At 36.2% G+C, this 19,125-nt stretch overlaps 1 protein-coding gene across 1 annotated transcript; it reads left to right on the top strand.

Annotated features, from left to right (window-relative positions):
- Positions 1 to 10,034: 10,034 nt before the first annotated feature.
- On the top strand, positions 10,035 to 19,125 carry LOC143638650 (A-kinase anchor protein 17B-like). The gene is made up of 4 exons (XM_077106490.1): positions 10,035 to 10,787; positions 12,297 to 12,427; positions 13,912 to 14,146; positions 17,494 to 19,125. Exons 1-4 carry the CDS (start codon positions 10,035 to 10,037, stop codon positions 19,123 to 19,125), a joined length of 2,751 nt encoding a protein of 916 aa, XP_076962605.1.

The raw sequence follows: 19,125 nt of genomic DNA, 5'->3' as shown, positions 1-19,125 counted from the left end.
TATTTTTCTTTATTTCAAGATCAAAATTCCTCATACTAAGCTGGGTGTGGTGGCACATGTCTGTAATTCCAGTGACTGGGGAGGGTGAGACAGGAGGATGGCAAGTAGGAGGCCAACCTCAGCAATTTAGGGAAGCCCTCAGCAAATTAATGAGACCCTGTCTCAAAATAGCAAAATAAAAAGGACTGGGGGGCTGGGGCTGGGGCTGGGGCTGGGGCTCAGCAGTAGAGTGCTTGCCTCACACATACAAGGCACCGGGTTCAATCCTCAGCACCACATAAAAATAAATGAAGATATAAAAAAAGGACTGGGGATGTAGCTCAGTGGTAAAGCATCCCTAGGTTAAATCCCTAACACCAAAAAAAAAAAAAAAAAAAAAAATCCCCACACTAAACTCTACCTTAGAGGTAAGTTTCTTTGAGTGATGATAGCAGAGATTGTTTTTATAGAACTCTAATATTTTCTAATATTTCTAATATTCACTGTTGCAAAGTTATCATTGCTGAATGACTGTGGATCTTCACAAGTCACTTCTTTCCAGAAATCTTCATTGCCCACCCCCCATAATCTCTTTCATACCATCTTAATCTGGGAATTTGGTTGTTTACAGGGTTATCTACTGGCTATATTCCTACTATTGCAAAATTGATTACAGTTTATTTTAATGATGTGATTTTGAAATTATTCCAAAGATTAGAGCATATGGTTAAGGCTTCGTTTTAAAATGCTGTTTGGATTAATGATCTGTCAGAATGCTTGAACATTTATCTGTAGCATCTTGACTAAAGAGCCAGAAAATATTTCTATTTGGTCAAAACTTACTGGAATTCTTTTTATTGGGGAGAGGTTAATAGGGATTTAACACAGGGCAATTTAACACTGAGCCATATACCTAACACTTTTATGTTTTATTTTGAGACAGGGTCTTGATAAGTTGCTTAGGGCCTTGCTAAGTTGCTGGGGTTGGCTTTGAACTTGCAATCCTCTTGCCTTAGCCTTCTGGGATGCTCATATTACTGGCATGTGCCACTGCACCCTGTTTACTGGGATTCTATATGACCAGAAGGTTGCAAATTTCCTAGGTTGATCTGACCCTAACAAATACTGGCTGCCCTGCTGACTTACATAAATATATTGATATAATTTTATACATCTAAAATGCTTTCAAAATGACAAACTTGGAAGTTTGAAAGCCTGGAGAAAAAAGAAAGGCAGCAAGACCAACTTCAAAAGAGGATATTGAGTTGTACAGATTGTCCTATTATTTTCTACTGTTGTTTTTTTTAAAATGGACCTTATTCAGATCACCATGCTAAACACTCTGACAGCAAATATTTGAGTGAGAAAGAATAAGAGAGAACAAATGGGTGGATACTTATGACTCAAGTACTTTCAATGTTTCAAAGTTAATTTGATTTTAAAAACCCGAGAGGTATAAGATGAGGCTCTCTAATATGTTCTGAAATGAGAAAAGGTTTTGGAATGACTTTAGATGCAGACTGTGCAGAATTTATTGAGTTTTCACTGCAGTTTAAAACAACTTTTAGCTTGGGAGAACATTTCCAGTGTGATACCTTTCCCCTAATCTCTTATTCTACTCCTATTTGGCCAGCTTTGCTACTAGGTACAGTGGTAAAGAAGATGAAGTTCCAGGTGATAAGAGAAAGCAGCATGTTCTCTGAGAATCTTCTAAAAATGTTCTGGCATTGGGAGCATGTTGAGTGAAATATTTCTGTAAAGCTACATACACAAGCCATTGCTAGAATGCACACTGTGTAAGCATTATTAAGTAACTGTAATTTTTTAAGGTTAAAGGACCTCCTATTGGCCTCTATAAAGGTATTAAGGAATAAATCATTTCAGTAGTATGGCTTTTAATCACAAAGCTAGCAGCAAAATGTGTGCATGAGGTTGGAGAAGGTGTAAAGGTGGAATATAAGAGAACAGAGAAATAGGTAAAAATATTCATTAAAATTTGACCTTTTGAAGGAAGGGGAAAATTCCAATAAAGCAGGAGACAGATCAGTGGAGTAGAGAAAGGAGACTGAGGGGGAGAGAGGAAAATCAGGATAAAGGAAGAATAGTGGAATGAATCTGACCTAACTTCCCTATGTATGTATATGAATATACAACAGTGAATCTCGCCATCATATATATCCAAGACACTAATTAAAAAACTATATAAGTAAATAGCAGAAAGACCAGTACAGTGGAGGGAAGGGAACAGGTGGAGGGAGAAGAAGAGGGGAAGGAAAGCCCTGGAGATTGAATTAGAGCAAATTATATTCCATGCTTTAATAATTATATCAAAATAACCCTAATGTTAAGTATTACTAAAAATAAACATTTTTTTTAAAAATTGACCTTTTGATTAATTTATGAAGGTCATAATTATGGCATTCTTTTTCATCAGGGCTTGGTTTATACTAGACTCTGAAAACCTTGTTGAATAAATCAATCTGTGGATATTACAATGGTGAAAATGATGAGAATGTTAATGAATTCTACCATTATTGTCAGTTGAAGCATAGAAATATTAAAAAGAAAATTAAAGGGTAAGTTAGATTGTTCTACATAATCAATTTTGAGTAATAGCCTAATAAATTGGTCTCAGTGATTCTACCTGTTTTTAGCAGATATATTTTAATTAATATATAATCTAATGTGTAATATATAATTTAAAATAGATAATATTCTAGAATATGTTTATTTGGTTTAAACAGGGTTACAAACAGGGATCATATAGGGGGAAACAAATCTTTTTAGACCTATTTTCAAAACCAGGTCTCCATACAGCTTTAACTAGACAAAGATTGGTACATTAAGCTTGAAATTGAGAAATCATTCTGATTTACAGGAAAATACCTGTTGAAATTTAGCATTGTATGAGTATTTCCAGAAAAAAATGTCTATTTTTATTACGTTACCCAATAAGTCAGATAGGACTTAAGCATTTTGCATCCAGATCAGTGGTTGCTAAAGGCTGAAAAGGGTTTACAAAAGAGCACAAGAAATTTTGGGTGGGTGATGAGTGTTTTCACTGTCTTGATCAGAGTTTTATGGACATGTGTACATATGTTAAAACTTACTAAAATGTACAATTTTGATACATGCACAGTTTATGTTATGGAATGTGTTTTATCGTACATCAGTTGTATCTCAATAAGGTAGTTTCATAAATGAGTTCTGCAGCTTGTGATGCAGCTACTATTGCAGTTGCCAAGTGATCCTTCATTGTTCAAAAAGTCCTATCCTAATCTCCCAGCTTCAGTCGTGATTCACACAAACTTTGATTTATAGGTTCAGGTTCCTAGGAGCATTTACATTAATGGCAGATAGAGGGGTGTCTTTGGTCAGGGAAGGGGTTGCTACTATATTAATCTGTTTTGAACCTTTTATACACAAGTTTATATCAGCAGTTATACTTTATTTCCTTCTAATAGCTTGTTATTATATGTTTCTGCTTTTAATTAAAAACTTTTAAAGCAAATGTAACAATGCTTATCGTAATTCAAAAAATGAAGCAAGAAAAAATATACAAAGTTAAAAGAGAAGGCTTTTTATTACCATTTCAATCTCATTGCTTGTTATTGGTCTGTTTAGGTTTCCTATGTCCTCTTGGTTCAATTTGGGTAGGTCTTATGCATTCATATCTGTCCATTTCTTCTATATTTTTCAATTTGTGGAGTATAAATTTTCAAAATAGCCCTTAGTGATCCTCTAGATTTTTTTGTGATATCTGTGGCACAGCTCATTTCTTTTTAACCTCTGATTTTATTTGTTTGGGTCTTCTCTCTCTCTCTTTTTGTTAGTTTGGCTAAGGGTTTATTAATATTGTTCATCTTTTCAAAGAACCAATTCTTTGTTACATTGATCCTTTCTAAATTCTCTAATTAATTTTGGTTCTGATCTTAATCATTTCCTTCCTTATATTGGTTTTGGAATTAATCTGTTCTTGTTTTTCTAGGACTTTGAGATGCATCATTAAGTTGTTTATTTAGGATCTGTCTGATTTTTTTTAACATAGGTATTTGGTGCTACAAACTTTCCTCTTAGAACTTCCTTCCTAGGCCAGGTGTCATGACACGTACCTGTAATCCCAGCAGCTAAGGAGGCTGAAGCAGGAGGATTTCAAGTTCAAAGCCAGCCTCAGCAAAAGTGAGGTGCTAAGAAACTCAGTGAGACCCTGTCTCTAAATAAAAACATTAAATAGGCAAAATAAGGCTAGGGATGTGGCTCAGTGCTTAAGTACCTCTGAGTTCAATCCCTGGTATAAAAAACAAACAAACAAACCCTGCCTTATTAGTGTCTCAGAGATTCTGGTATGTTGTATCTCTATTCTCAGTTGATTCTAAGAATTTTTAAGTTTCTCCTCTGATGTCTTCTATGACCTATTCATCATTCAGAAGCACTTTGTTCAATCTCAATGTGTTTCAGTGATTTCTATAATTTTTCTTACTATTAATTTCTAATTTCATTCCATTATGATCTGATGATATGCAACTAATTATATTGACTTTTTTTTCATTTGCTAAGACTTGCTTCGTGACCTAAAATAAGGTCTATTTTGAAGAAATTCCATGAACAGCTAAGAAGAAAGTATATCCAACTGTTGTTAGATAAAATATTCTGTTGATATCTTTTAGGTCCATTGGATTTATAGTATTTTTAGGTCTCAAATATTTTTGCTGATTTTACATCTGAATGACCTATCTATTGGTGAGAGCCTTTTTTAAACAAATGGTTCTGGGAAAACCGTTTATTAATATGTAGCAGAATGAAACTTGTTACCTATCGTGCACCCTGCATGAAAGTCAAGTCAAAGTAGACAAAAGACCTAGGAATTATACCAGAAAATTTGCAAGGGCTAGAAGAAAACATAGGGGCAATATATATATAGGCACAGCCAATGACTTCCTTTAATAGGACTCCTAAGACTCAAGAAATAATACCAAGAGTTAATAAATGGGATAGCATTAAATTAAAAAGCTTCTGCATAGCAAAAGAAAAGCATGAAGAGAGAACCTATAAAACGGGAAAAAAATCTTTGCCAGCTACTCTTCTGACAGAGGATTAGTGTCCAAGATATATAAAGAACTCAAAAAACTTAATATTAAAAAAGCCAAAAACCCAACCAATAAATGAGCAAATGAACTAAATAGACATTTCTCAAAAGAAGAAATTCAGATGACCAACAAACATATAAAAAATTTTCACATCTTTAGCAATCAGTGAAATACAAGTCAAAACTACACTAATGTTTCAGCTCCAGTTAGAATGGTAATTATCAAGAGTACAAAGAATAATTTATGTTAGCAAGGATGTAGGGGGAAAGGAGCGCTTTTCAACTGTTAGTAGGATTGTAAATCAGTACAACCACTATGGAAATCAATATGGAGTTTTCTCAAAAGACTAGGAATGGAACTGCCGTATGACCCTCCTATGTCACTCCTCAGTATTTATCCAAAATAATTAAAGTAAGCATACTTTAGAGATGAGCATAACCATGTTCATAGCAGTGCAATTCACAATAGCCAAATTATGGGACTAGCCTAGATGTCTGTTAACAGATGAATGGATAAAGAATATGTATGTTATATATACACAGTGGAGTTTTATTTAGCCACAAAGGAGAATGAACATATGTCATTTGCAGGAGAATGGATGGAACTGGAGAGTATCATATTAAGTGAAGTGAGCCAGAATCTGAAAGTCAAAGGTCATATGTTTCTTCTCATATGTGGAAGCTAGAGAGGAAAAGTGAAAAAGAGGAATCTCGTGAAAATAGAAGGGAGACCAGTAGAGTAGAGGAATGGGGTCATGAGGATAGAAAGAAGAGTTATTGGGGAATGAAATTGATCAAATTATGTTATGTGACAAATATGTCACAATGAATCCCACTATTATTTGTAATTATAATGTACCAATAAAAAATTTCAAAAAGACTTGGAAACCAACCTGGACAGAAGATGCTAAACCAAGTGTATGGGTTAGAATTATCAACTGGGTACACATTCATTAATGTGCTACATGTATTTTACCCTTGCCCTGTTTATATATAACCCCCAGTAGGTTTTTTCTTTTTTTTTTTTTTTTTTTGTGGTGCTGGGGATCAAACTCAGGGCCTTGTGCATGCAAGGCAAGCATTCTACCAACTGAACTATATCCCCAGACCCCCAGAAGGTTTTTATGAAAGTTTACATTTGAGATAAATTGTTTAATAGATTGAAGATTTGGAATTTTGGAGTTTTAATATATCAGCAAGCCATTTAATTTCCTTTACTCTATTGGAATCTCCCTATCTGTAAAACAGGCATGAAATTATATTATCACAGGCTGCTTCATAAATAAAATGAGATAAATAACCACTAATAAATAACCGTTATAGCTTATGTTTATTGAAAACTTTCTGTGTGCCAGGTACTGTTATAAGGATGTCACCTATACTTGTTCACTTAATCCTCAGAGTTTCTGTTTTCACTATTTTATGGTTAAGAAACTGAGATCGAAGATATGGAAACTCTTTGAAAATTCTAAAATAGATTAAATGTTATTAAATAAAAAATAGATATTATTATTGTTGTTATTATTATTAGGCTTTATGTTTTAGGTTCATAGAGTGGGAGGTACAGAGTTGCCATATATCCCCTGCCCCACCACACACATAGCCTCCACCATTGTCAACATCCCCCCAGCAGAGTGGTACATGTTATAGTTGACTAACACATTGACACATCATTGTCACCCCAAATTCATAGTTTACATTAGGATTCACTCTTGGCCTTATACATTCTATGAGTTTGGACACATGTATAACAGTATGTTTTTACCATTATGGTATCATTTATAATGTTATCATCAGGGTGTCCAGTTGGGGTCCAGGTCCTTGGTGTCCTGAACAAAGACTTGAGCAAGACACACACACAAGTAACAGGCAAAATACAGATTTATTGAAGGTGAAAGTAAGAGTAGTACTCCATTAGGTAGAGCAGAGTGAGCCAAGCAAGGGAGAAGAGCTCAAAGCCCAAATCTCTGAAAATTAGTGTCTTATATGCTGAGCTGTGAGGTGTTCTCTCCCCTATATAGACCTGATTGAAGACCTTACCCCATTTGCTCCCATTAGTTATCTTATGATACCTGATTAGAATATTGTCCAATTTCCCCTCATTGGTAACTTTAGAAAACTGAATTAGAATACTTCCCACTTTACTCCCATTGGTCATTTTAAAATACTGAACATATGGTAGGAGTTGTCATGGTGATAAGTCCTCAGGGGTGGGAGTTGTCATGATAATGGGATTTATTGTAAACAGAGACAGGACTTGGCTCCTTGTTCTCTAGTGGCTTTTCTAATACTGTGTCTGCCATCTTGGTGTCCCTGAACTCTTTTTTTTAAAAAAAATATTTTTTAGTTGTAGATGAACACAATACCTTTATTTTATTCATTTATTAATATGTGGTTCTGATGATTGAACCCAGTGTCTCACACATGCTAGGCAAGTGCTCTACCAATGAGCACAACCCCAGCCCCCTGAACTATAAATAAAACTGCCTGTTTTAATCAGAATTTTTGTTACCATGACCAAAAGACTTACAAGAACACTTTTAAGGAGGGAAAGTCTATCTGGGGGTTCACAGTTTCAGAGGTCTCACTCCATAGATAGTTGGCTCCATTCCCTGGAGCTCCAGGTGAGGCAAAACATTATGTGGAAGAAAATGGCAGAGGGAAGCATCTCACATGATGATCAGGAAGCACAGAGAGAGCTCTACTCAACAAAGACAAAATGTATACCCTAAAGATGCCCCCAATGCTCACCTCCTCCATCTGCATCCTACCATCCTTCATTTACCACTCAGTTAATCCTTTTCAGGGAATTAATTCACTGATTGGGTTAAGTCTCTGTAACCCAATCATTTCACCTTGAAACTTTCTTGCATTTTCTCACACATGAGCTTTTGGGGACACCTAATATCTAAACCATAACACACCCTAAAAATCTGCCATGCTGAGCGTGATCATACCTTCCTCCCCTTTACCCCTGGTGACCACTGATATTTTTACTGTCTCCCTAGTTATCTTTTCTAGAATGTTATATAGTTGAAATCATACAGTATATGGCTTCTTTCTCTTTATTATATGCACTAAGTTTCCTCCTTGTCTTTTCAGTAGCTTTGTGGCTCATTTCTTTTTAGTGCTGTGTGATATTCCATTGTTTAGATGTAACAAAGTTATTTATTTTATTTTATTTTTTTTTTAGGATCTGAGGTTGTGGCTCAGTGGCAGAGTGTTTACCTAGCATGTGTGAGGCACTGGGTTTGATTCTCAGCACCACATATAAATAAATGAATAAAATAAAGGTCCATCAACAACTAAAAATATATATTTTAAAAAAGTGTTTTTAAATCCACTTAACCTACCAAAGAACATCTTGGTTGCTCCCAGGTTTGCACAATTATGAATAAAGCTCCCATAACTATTGAGTACAGATTTTGTGTGGACATATGTTTTTACCTTCTTTGGGTAAATAAAGGAATATTGCTAGATTGCTAGATTGCATGGCAACAGTATGTTTGGTTTTGTAAAAGATAGCAAATTGTCTTCAAAATTGTTTATACCATTTTTCCATTCCCACCATCAATAAGTGATTTTCTGTTGCTCTACATCTTTTTAAATATTTATATTAAATACAAATATTAAAATTGTTGTAGATGGACATATTATCTTTATTTTTTTATTTATTTTTATGTGGTGCTGAGGATTGAACCCAGTGCCTCACATGTGCGAGGAATATGCTCTGCCACTGAGCCACAACCCTAGCCCCTGCTCTACATCTTCACCAGCATTTGGTGTGATCAATGTTTTAGCAATTTAATAGGTGTTAATGGCATCTCATTGTTGTTTTAATTTACATTTCCTGGATGACTTATGATGTAGGTGGAGCATCTTTTTATGTGTGTTTTTCCATTTGTATATTTTCTTTGAGGAAATGTCTATTAAGACCTTTGGTCCATTCTATAATCAGATTATTCTCTTACTGTTGAGTTTTAAGTGTTCTTCATATATTTTAGATAACAATTCTTTATCTTTTGCAAATATTTTCTCCCAATCTGTGACTTGTCTTTTACATTCTCTTGACAGTATTTTTTTTGCAGAGCAGAAGTTTTAAATTTTAATGAAGTCCAGCTTATCAGTTATTGCTTTAATGGATCATGCCTGCATTGCATTCAAAAGTCATCATCATATCCAAGGTCACATGGATGTACAATTGTTCCAGCAAAGACTTGCTGAAAAGACTACCTTTGCTCCATTGTATTGTCTTTGCTCCTTTTCCAAAGATCAGTTGAATATGTTTATGTGGGTCTATTTCTGGAGTCTCTATTTTGTTCCATCGATCTATTTGTCTGTTCTTTTGCCAGTGCCATATCTTGATTACTATAGCCTTACCAAAGTCTTGAAGTCAGATAGTGTCAGTTCTTCAACTTTGTTCCTCTCCATTAATATTGAATTGACTAATCTGGGTCTTTTGCCTCTCTGTATAAACTTTACAATCAGTTCTTATCCATAAAATAACTTTCTGGGATTTTGATTGGAATTGCACTGAATTTATAGATCAAGTTGGAAAGTACTGATATCTTGAGTTTTCCTTTCCATGAACCACATATTTAGTTTTTTGATATCTTTCATCAGAGTTTTGCAGTTTTCCTCATATAGAGCTTATGCACATTTGATAGATCTCTACTTAAATCTTTCATTGTTTTGGATGCTAATATATATGGTATCGTGTTTTAAATACCAAGTTCTGCTTGTTCATTGGTGGCATGTAAGAAAACTGTTGACATTTTTGTATTAACCTTGTATCCTGCATCCCTACTGGGATTGCTTCTTAGTTCCATGAGTTGTAAGATATTATTTTAATTCTACCCATAGTTTAGATCTAAGTCCAGCAAAGCACAATTTTGTAATACAAATCTGTGTTTTGCTCCATTTGTATCAAAATTTTCTCTTTTGCCCTTTAAGGTGAACTGAGGATACCATGACAGTCACAGTGGTATATGATAACTCTGAGGCAACAGAGCTCTGTGCGGCTCAGCACCTCTACCTCAAGCCCATAGCAAAATTGATGATCAGTGTATTGCTCCCAGAAAGTATGGATCCTGTGAGGCCCTTCTCTAACTGGGAAGTTCTTGACCAGCTAAAGAGCCTCATTTGCCCTGACCAGTTCACCACAGTTCGGCTCTCCAAGAGTACAAAAGACTTTATCCGATTTGAGGGTGAGGCTGAAACCAGAAGTTTGGTTCAAATCTTAAAGGCAAAGTTACATGGAAAGATCATCAAGCTAAATGGTTTGAAAACAGACTTAAAAGTAGTGGCTACAGATGCCTTGGGAGAATGGGAACACTTCCCCAGGGAAAAGGAAGCTTCACTGAGTGATGGGGCTGAAGAGCAGGACCACGATAAGAGCCCAGATTCCATATATTTTGAAGGCTTGCCCTGTAAATGGTTTGCACCAAAAGGTTCCAGTGGGGAGAAGCCATGTGAAGAGATTGTTCGGGTAGTCTTTGAAAGTTTCGGGAAGATCAAGAATGTGGATATCCCTATGCTTGACCCCTACAGAGAAGTGATGACTGGTGGGAGCTTTGGGGGGTTTAGCTTTGGCTTGCAGACATTTGAGGCCTTTATACAGTACCAGGAGTCAACGGACTTTATTAAAGCCATGGAGTCCCTTCGAGGGATGAAGCTGATGCTTAAAGGCGATGATGGGAAAGCTCTGGCATGTAACATTAAGGTAAGAAGTAGCCAGACCTTCTTTTATTTCCCACTTTTCAGGTGATCCTGAGTCAAAGCTGGAAGGAAGCATCTAGAATAAATTTCCTTAGATTCCACCAGGTTCTGATTAATAACTCAGGTAAAGACTTATGTTGTCATTAAGCAATGGATGTCTAGGAAGAAAAATAATCTTGATTTGAACACTCCTTCTACTCTCAGGCATGATGGTTGTTATAATCTGGGGTTCTGCTGCAGCTTCTTGAGGGCATTAAAAGATTATTTGTGACTCCTATGAACTATCTCATATTCTGTTGTGTCAGGTTGCTGAGAGAGAGGGACACATGCAGTTTAAAATCATAAGAAGAACAGTTTATTCCCTTATTATTCTGGGAGTCACAGCTTATATTTTCAGCATGTCTGTCAGGTAAACTGCTGAAACATAATCCTACCAGATTTGGATCCTTTACTTTCAAAATCAGCCTGTCTATCCAGTCATGTCATCTCATTGGTGTCTGTATGCTTTGGTCTTCTACTTTTGGAAATCTTAACCCAGCAGTGGAAAAGAGATAACCATACGCTCCTTTTTCTCTAAATCAGTCATTAGCGTTAGCATGAATTTGCACTTTTAGCTTTGTGTGTGTGAGGGGGTGCGTGTGTGATCATGTATGAGCAATTTTGTTAAAATGCATATTTTAAAATTATGAGCTATTCAGTAAGATAAAAGACATACCAAAAATTATAATGACTACTCATATACTATTGCTCAGCTTATAAAATAAACCATTACTAGTATGATGAAAGAGCACTTCCCTTCTATGTACCCACACTCAATCATATTCTCCTTCCTCCCCTCAAAGGTAACCATGGTCAAGAATTTGTTGTTTTTCATTATCACATAGATTTAAATAGCTCTCTCTAGCTGCTTTTATATTTTTAAGCAAATCTGTTTATCTCAGTCTGACTTTCACTTTATTTATGATTTGAAAAGTAGTTTAATAATCATGGTAGTCATATTTCACATCACATTGTTCAGTTTTCTTGTAGTTTTTCTCTGTCCCCACCCCCATTTCCCATTAAGCTAACTGACTATTTTTTTTATTCCTGATCATTTACATAAATACAGTAATTCAGTTGATTTTTAAAACAAACCAGAGGTAATATACTCACATTTCTAGAGTTTGCTGATGTTGGTGCTGTGATGCTGCCCATGACCATGTCAACTCTTCAAGGGTTTTTTTTTACATCTTTATTAGAATATATTTGACATTTTAAATTTTAAAAAGTCAAGTAATGTTTGATATAATTACTCAAGGGTTCTACTAAAGAAAATCTGAGTGTTCACACGTACTTTCCAGCTGGTAACTGAGAAGCAGTAGAACAATATGGGCACTGGGATGCAGAGAGGACATTTTGAATTCATTTGGTTTCAAATTGCCATGTTCCATCTTTTTTTTAATCTCTCTGGCCTGGGTCACATCCAGTCAACTGACAAATCTTTATAATAAAACTTTAAACTGTTTGGGGGCAGGTTATGTTTGACACAACCAAACACTTCAGTGAAGGAGCTGTAAAGAGGAGAAATCAGGAAAGGCTAAAATTACAAGAACTGGAGGAAGAAAGGAAAAAAGAAAAGAGAAGAGAAGAGGAAGTGGCTGAAAGGTGAGTAGACTGATTTTAGGTAAGAAGGGTTTTTCTTTTGATTTGTAGATTGATTCCTTTGGGTGAATAGCTAAACATGATAACATTGAGGTGGGGGACAGATATTGGTATAGACTGCAAAGCTCTATTGAAGGTTAAAGTCTTTAAATTGTGCTGTAATGAAACCAAAATGATGAAACAGTTGAAAACAAGAGACTGGAAAAAATATGTCTATAAATGAGAATAAGCAGTAAGGAATTATGGGAGTAGCCAGATTAAGATGCCTGGAAAGAAATTATTTTTAAAAGAAGGCTCAGGGAGTCCTATAGTAAAAATTCTAACCTAGCAAATTAGAAATTTGAGTAATTTACCTATTATCTACCAATATTACTTGCCTACCAATTTAAAATGATGAATAGGTTTATAAAAGATTTTATTCTGCAAACTGGTCAACAAACCATAGGTACTGTACTCACATTTATCAGAGTAACCCATAGGCAAGAAAGTCACAGATTTGTTGGGGCCGTTTTTCTTGTTGGCTTAAATTCTTTCTGTGAATTTATGGAGCTTCCACATTTATTTCTTTGAGCTTATCGTTTTCCAATTTAGAGACTTAAACCTAGAATGGGGTACTGGATTTCCAAAGGTTTGTCAAGGAGGTACAGATGGGCCAGAAATATAGGGCTCTGAAAAACAGTTTTACCTCCTGGCCCCTCCTCTTGAATATACATTATAACATTCAAAAAAGGAGCTAACAGTACCCTACCATGTGCCCCTCACTTTTTGTCTTGTGGGGTGATAGGAGTTACTTGAGATCACAGCTAGGGAACTAGAGCCCAGTCAAGATATGGTTCTCCTCCAAATTCCAGGTTGAATATCCCATTTAGACAGTCCTTTGTCATTTGGCTAAGTCCTGACTTCAGGTAGTTGCTCTTTCTTTCTCCTTCCCACATTCTCATAGGGACCTAACTGAATTAATTTTAATTTTCTGAAAAAGGCATTAAAAACCATATTCTCCCAAGCTAGTGTGTTTTTACAATAGTGTTTATGCTAAGTAATAGGGGCCAGGGATCAGTTTTGATCCTGAAGATTTTCTTAGTGCCTTGTCTTATCTTTAACTGCCTATGTGAAACCAACCCACAGAATATTTTAATCTCAAGAAAAATGAAATCACTTTGAAAGCTGGGTCCTGTTGTCATTGCTTATGGTTTGAGAGTGTGGAGGATGGAAAATCTGCAGCTTTCTTCTTCCTCTTTCTCTTCTTCCTCCTCTTCTTCTTCCTCCTCTTCTTTTGATAGTCTATCTTTGCATAAGATTTCCTTTACATGCTTGTATTTGACCAACTAAATCATGTATCTTTCTCCCTTGACCAATGCTCTGGTATATTCCAGGTATATTCCTGGAAACCTAAATGATCTGTCCTCCCCTGACAGGGGAAGGAGGAAAGAGGAGGCCAAATGTCTAATAAATACCTTTTGAATGGTTTGATATTAATCTTTGTCCAGAAAAAGAAAAGATGAGGAGAGGAGAGCCCACGAAAAGAGGAAGAAGGCCAGGACCAGGAGGCGAGCCCTGAAGGAGAGGGACAGCCACAGGTCAAGGAAGCAGAAGGTGAAGGCCAAAGCTGAGGCACCTGAGGAGCTGGACTCTTCAGAAGAATGGCAGGACAGGAAGCACCTGCTGGCTCAGAGGAGAGTTGAAGCCCTTCGATTGCTACGGGTACTCCTGAGGAAAATCTCGGTAGGGCTATTTCCAAATTGTTATTCAGTTTGGGTAGGTATTAACCTTTCTGAGCTCCAGCCTTTTCATTTAAGCACTGGCCTATTGAAAATCAACTCATGGAAGACTCATGGCATTCACTGGGGTTGCTTGGAAATCAACTGATCTTTAATAACCCTAACTGGGAATTTCCAAAGGGGATATCTACATTCTCTAAAGGAGTGGTCTCAACTCTGCCATCCTATACATATACTTTATATTTCTAAACTTCAGGACTGTATTACCCAGAGCATTTAGCTAGTTTATTGATTTTTTCTGTAACAGAAAAATGCAAGGGGAAGCAATGGATAGGTGTGGGTGTTAGGTTGCTGTCTTCTATTAACTTTACTTGTCCATTCATCTATGACATGTTTGGATGTGAAGGGGGAGCCTGTAGCAAGCTTATGTTAGTCTAGTCTTGAACTATTTGCTGAAGAATTTCTTATCTCACAGAGCATTTGTTTTGTTTGGAGAGTTTCATTTTTGGAAGGTGTTTCTTTCCCTTTCTGGGTTCCTTTTTTATTATTTTGTTGTTTATTAACACTTTTTATTTTGCAAATTATATATATATATATATATATATATATATATATATATAAATTTTATACATTTCTATAAAATATAAATACCTAACAATCTCTCAGATATCCCATTATGGTTTTAATGTGAAATTTCTTTTTTATAAATATTTTGTAGTTGTAGATGGACACAATACCTTTATTATTTATTTATTTATTTATTTTTATGTGGTGCTCAGGATTGAACCCAGTGCCTCACACATTGAGGCAAGCATTCTGCCACTGAGCCACAATCCCAACCCCTTAATGTGAAAGTTCTAACAACAAATATTACTGGGTATTTTTTCATATGCTTATTTTCCATTTGATTATCCTTTTTAATGAAATACCTGTTTATTTTTTATTGATCTTTTAAAAAATAAATAATAGTGAAATGTATTACAATTCTTATTACACATCTACAGCACAACTTTTCATAACTCTGGTTGTATATAAAGTATGTTCACACCAATTTGTGTCTTCATACATGTACTTTGGATAATGATGTCCATCATATTCCACCATCCTTGTTAATCCCCTGCCCCCTCCCTTTCTCTCCTACCCCTCTTCCCTATCTGGAATTCATCTATTCCTCCCATGCTCTCCCTCCCTAACCCACTATGAGTCAGTCTCCTTATATCAGAGAAAACATTCGGCATTTGTTTTTTGGGGATTGGCTAACTTCACTTAGCATTATCTTCTCCAGTGCCATCATTTACCTGCAAATGCCATGATTTTATTCTCTTTTATTGCTGAGTAAAATTCCATTGTGTATATATGCCAATTTTTTATCCATTCATCCACTGAAGGGCATCTAGGTTGGCTCCACAGTTTAGCTATTGTGAATTGTGCTGCTATAAACATTGATGTGGCTGTGTCCCTGTAGTATGCTGTTTTTAAGTCTTTTGAGTATAGACTGAGTAGAGGGATAGCTGGGTCAAATGGTGGTTCCATTTTCAGTTTTCCAAGGAATCTCCATACTGCTTTCCATATTGGCTGCACCAATTTGCAGTCCTACCAGCAATGTATGAGAGTCCTTTCTGGGTTCCTAAAGACAGTCAGACTCAGCACAAGCCCTGGATTCAAACCCAGATTTTTAAGTTAATACTTTAAGTATTAACTTAAAAATCCACATTTATGGGCTGGGTTTGTGGCTCAGAGATAGACCACTTGCCTAGAATACGTGAGACACTGGATTTGATTCTCAGCACCACAAAATAAATAAAGTATTGTGTCCATCTACAACTAAAAATATATTTTTAAAAATCCATATTTAGGTGAGCATGGTGGCACATGCCTGTAATCTTAGAAAATCAGGATTTTGGGGCAAGAGGATTTCATGTGAGAGGCCAGCCTGAGCAACTTAGAAAGATCCTGTTTCAAAATTAAAAAAAGGCCAGGTGTGGTGGTGCATGCCTGTAATCCCAGTGACTTGGGAAGCTGAGGCAGGAGGATCACCAAGTTCAAAGCCATCCTCAGCAGCTTAATGAGGCCCTGAGCAACTCAGCCAGACCCTGTCTCTAAATAAAATATAAAAAAGGGGTTGGGGATGTGGCTCACTGGTAAAGCGCCCCTGGGTTCTATCCTCATGGCCAAAAAAATAAAAAAAATAAATAAATAAAAAAGGATTTGAGACGTAGAGAGCTCCTGGGCAGTACCAAAATTTTTTTTAAAAATCCATATTTAGCATTTGTAAATATGAAGAGAGAATGTTATTACATAGAATTAATTTTATGTCTATTTGCCATCTTGGCCTTTCTCATTAGTATGGACAGTCAAACTTAGTGAAATCAGGACCAGAAAAATCTCACATTTACATGTATAACAAGGTTTGCTGCATTTTTTGTTTAACTTAATAATTGAGGGTTACTCCTTTTTTAAAAATGTGTCTTTTTAAGTGGGTATAGTGTCTAATTCTGAGTCCCATTAATATTTGTACCAATTATGTGGTGCTCTGGTTTTAATCCCAGATAATGGGCAGGTACTGTACCCTGATGTATGATAGGTGTGAGTGGGAGCACAGTACAAACCCTTGTTGGATGGCAGTGTGGGCAGCATCTTTCACCTGCTTTGTAGTTATGTAGAACAGATAGCATTAAGATACAACAGTAGATAGACCCATGGTCATAACCATGTTTGCTACTTGAAGCTTTTTATTTATTTTTTATTGTTTTTTTTTCATGATGCCAATGATAGAACCTAGGGCCTCACACATACTAGGCAATTGCAAAACCACTTTCCTAGCCGTCATGGGCTTGCTTTTTAATGAAGCAAGTGAGGTAGGGCAACTCAGAGATACCCTCCATAGTAAGAGGCTGGGATATAAAACAGAGATTGTTTATCTTTGAATCCAGTTGATTCTTGGACACATATTTCACCCATCAGTCCTTTCTTATGCTAGGACATTTCTGGGAGGGCTATAAAATGTTTCTTATTTCTCTTTGTCTCTCCAGCTCCTATTATGATACCTAGAATAGTAGGTTCATCAATTTTTGAACAAGTGGAAAAAAGGGTTATGTGCTTTGAAAGCGATGTAAAGTGTGGTACATTGTAATAAAAGGAGGGGCACAGACCTAATTTATGTAGCTCATATTAGATAAAGATATTTATTTTACTACTTCCCATTTCTTCAGTGCAATATTGTTCCTAATTTGGATCTATCCCAGGTATTAGAAATCTCTTTGGAATAATGTTAAAAGAGCCCAGTTTTCTTTGGAATTTTTTCCATCTATTTAGTTTCTCATATGAGATTTTTAATCTTTTCCTTTGAAGGGATCTACACAATTTAACCCACAGGAGGTTGACATTACAGGACCCAAAGCTATTTATACTCCAGGGAACACATTGGAAATTCTGGAGGAAGAAGAATTCAACACTCAGCATCTTACAAATCAAGAAGAAATGCCAAAATACCAGGTTGCCAAGTCAGATAATAAACAAACACAAAAAATAAAGAAACGAAATAGGGCTCACTTACATCAATTTTCTCACTGCCTTCGGGGAAAAAAGTTAAGATACTCAACTAGAAAAGAGAGGACTGCAAAATTATTAACTGATGGATACAGATTGGTCTCTGGCCAGAATTCCTTGAAAACTACAATGATCCAAGGTCAGTCTCTTGAAAAAGAAGACCACCACAGTTCTAATAAATCCTATTCTTCAAGATTCTCTGAGAGAGACCATGGCAGGAAAGAGAAGATCTATGAAACAGATGAATTTATTAACTATATATTAAACTATTATCAGACTCCAAAATATGCCCGGATCTGTCTACAACCAACTCACACAACAAGCACATATCAGTGGCACAGGGACGTTCATGCTAAGGGAAATGGATTTGAGATCAATTTGAGCAAACGCATGCCTGACTCAATCATTTGGAGTCAAATCGAAAACATGGAAAGGAGAGAACAGGTTCAGGAAGATGATTACTGCTCAAAGGTATGTACTCAGGATCCTCAGGATAAACCACAAAACAGGGGGAAAGTGGATTATACCAAAGAATGCTCTAAGAGATTTAAAAATGATTGCAAGGATACAGCTAGTGAGACTGGTGATCAGCTGTCCCCAACTGATGGTAAAAGCCATCACTTAGAAAAGACTCACACTGACCAGGTCCAAGATTCCAAATCCCAAAGGAAAAGTCAAGATTCTTCCCCCTCCAGCTCAGTAGGCTTAGATGTGCATTTGACAGATTTCTTAGAGGAAATTAGTAGTGATTCTGAATGCTTCAGTGAAACTCTTAGCATAAACGAACAGGAAAAACAGAAATCTGTGACCACATATCATGGTTCTCCTGAAAAAGGAACTCTTGATGCAGATGAAATCATTACCTGTGAAAGAAAAACTAGGTCAAGTCAGCAGACTTCATATTCAGAGTGGAAACGTGATGGTGAGGAAAAATACTCCAAATACAAGCTTAAGACGCCAGGCAAGAGGTCTAGGAATGAACCGAGATGTTCATGGCTTGAGGATGAAACCAATTCCGTTAATGATGAGAAGAACAGCAGCAAAAAGAGGAGAAAAATGGCTCCCAACTACTTGTTTGATGAAGGCTACTATCACGAGTCCAGTTCCAGTGATCAATTAGAGGACATCACAAAGAAGAGGAGGGTTAGTAGGAGTGCACTGGACCAGAATTTGAACTATAGAACCTCTCATGTGCCAATAACATCAAAAAGTGCTAATGCTTTCTATTTGGGATATTTTCACAAAAGAAGAATGAGTCCTTGGAAGGCAGACTATAACCAGGATGCAAGAAGGCTTAAAAGACATGAGAATTCTAAAGATCTCATATTCAGTTCTGATAATCATCATGTTAGACATAATAGTCAGGAGCACATTGACTATGGACGCTATTTAGCAAACAACTACACTAGTTCTTTATATTTTCAAATGTTCTGA

Source organism: Callospermophilus lateralis, chromosome X (assembly GCF_048772815.1).
Source record: "Callospermophilus lateralis isolate mCalLat2 chromosome X, mCalLat2.hap1, whole genome shotgun sequence".
Lineage (NCBI taxonomy): Eukaryota > Metazoa > Chordata > Mammalia > Rodentia > Sciuridae > Callospermophilus > Callospermophilus lateralis.
The sequence above is the reverse complement of the archived record's forward strand: the minus strand, read 5'-3'. Positions and strand labels throughout refer to the sequence as shown.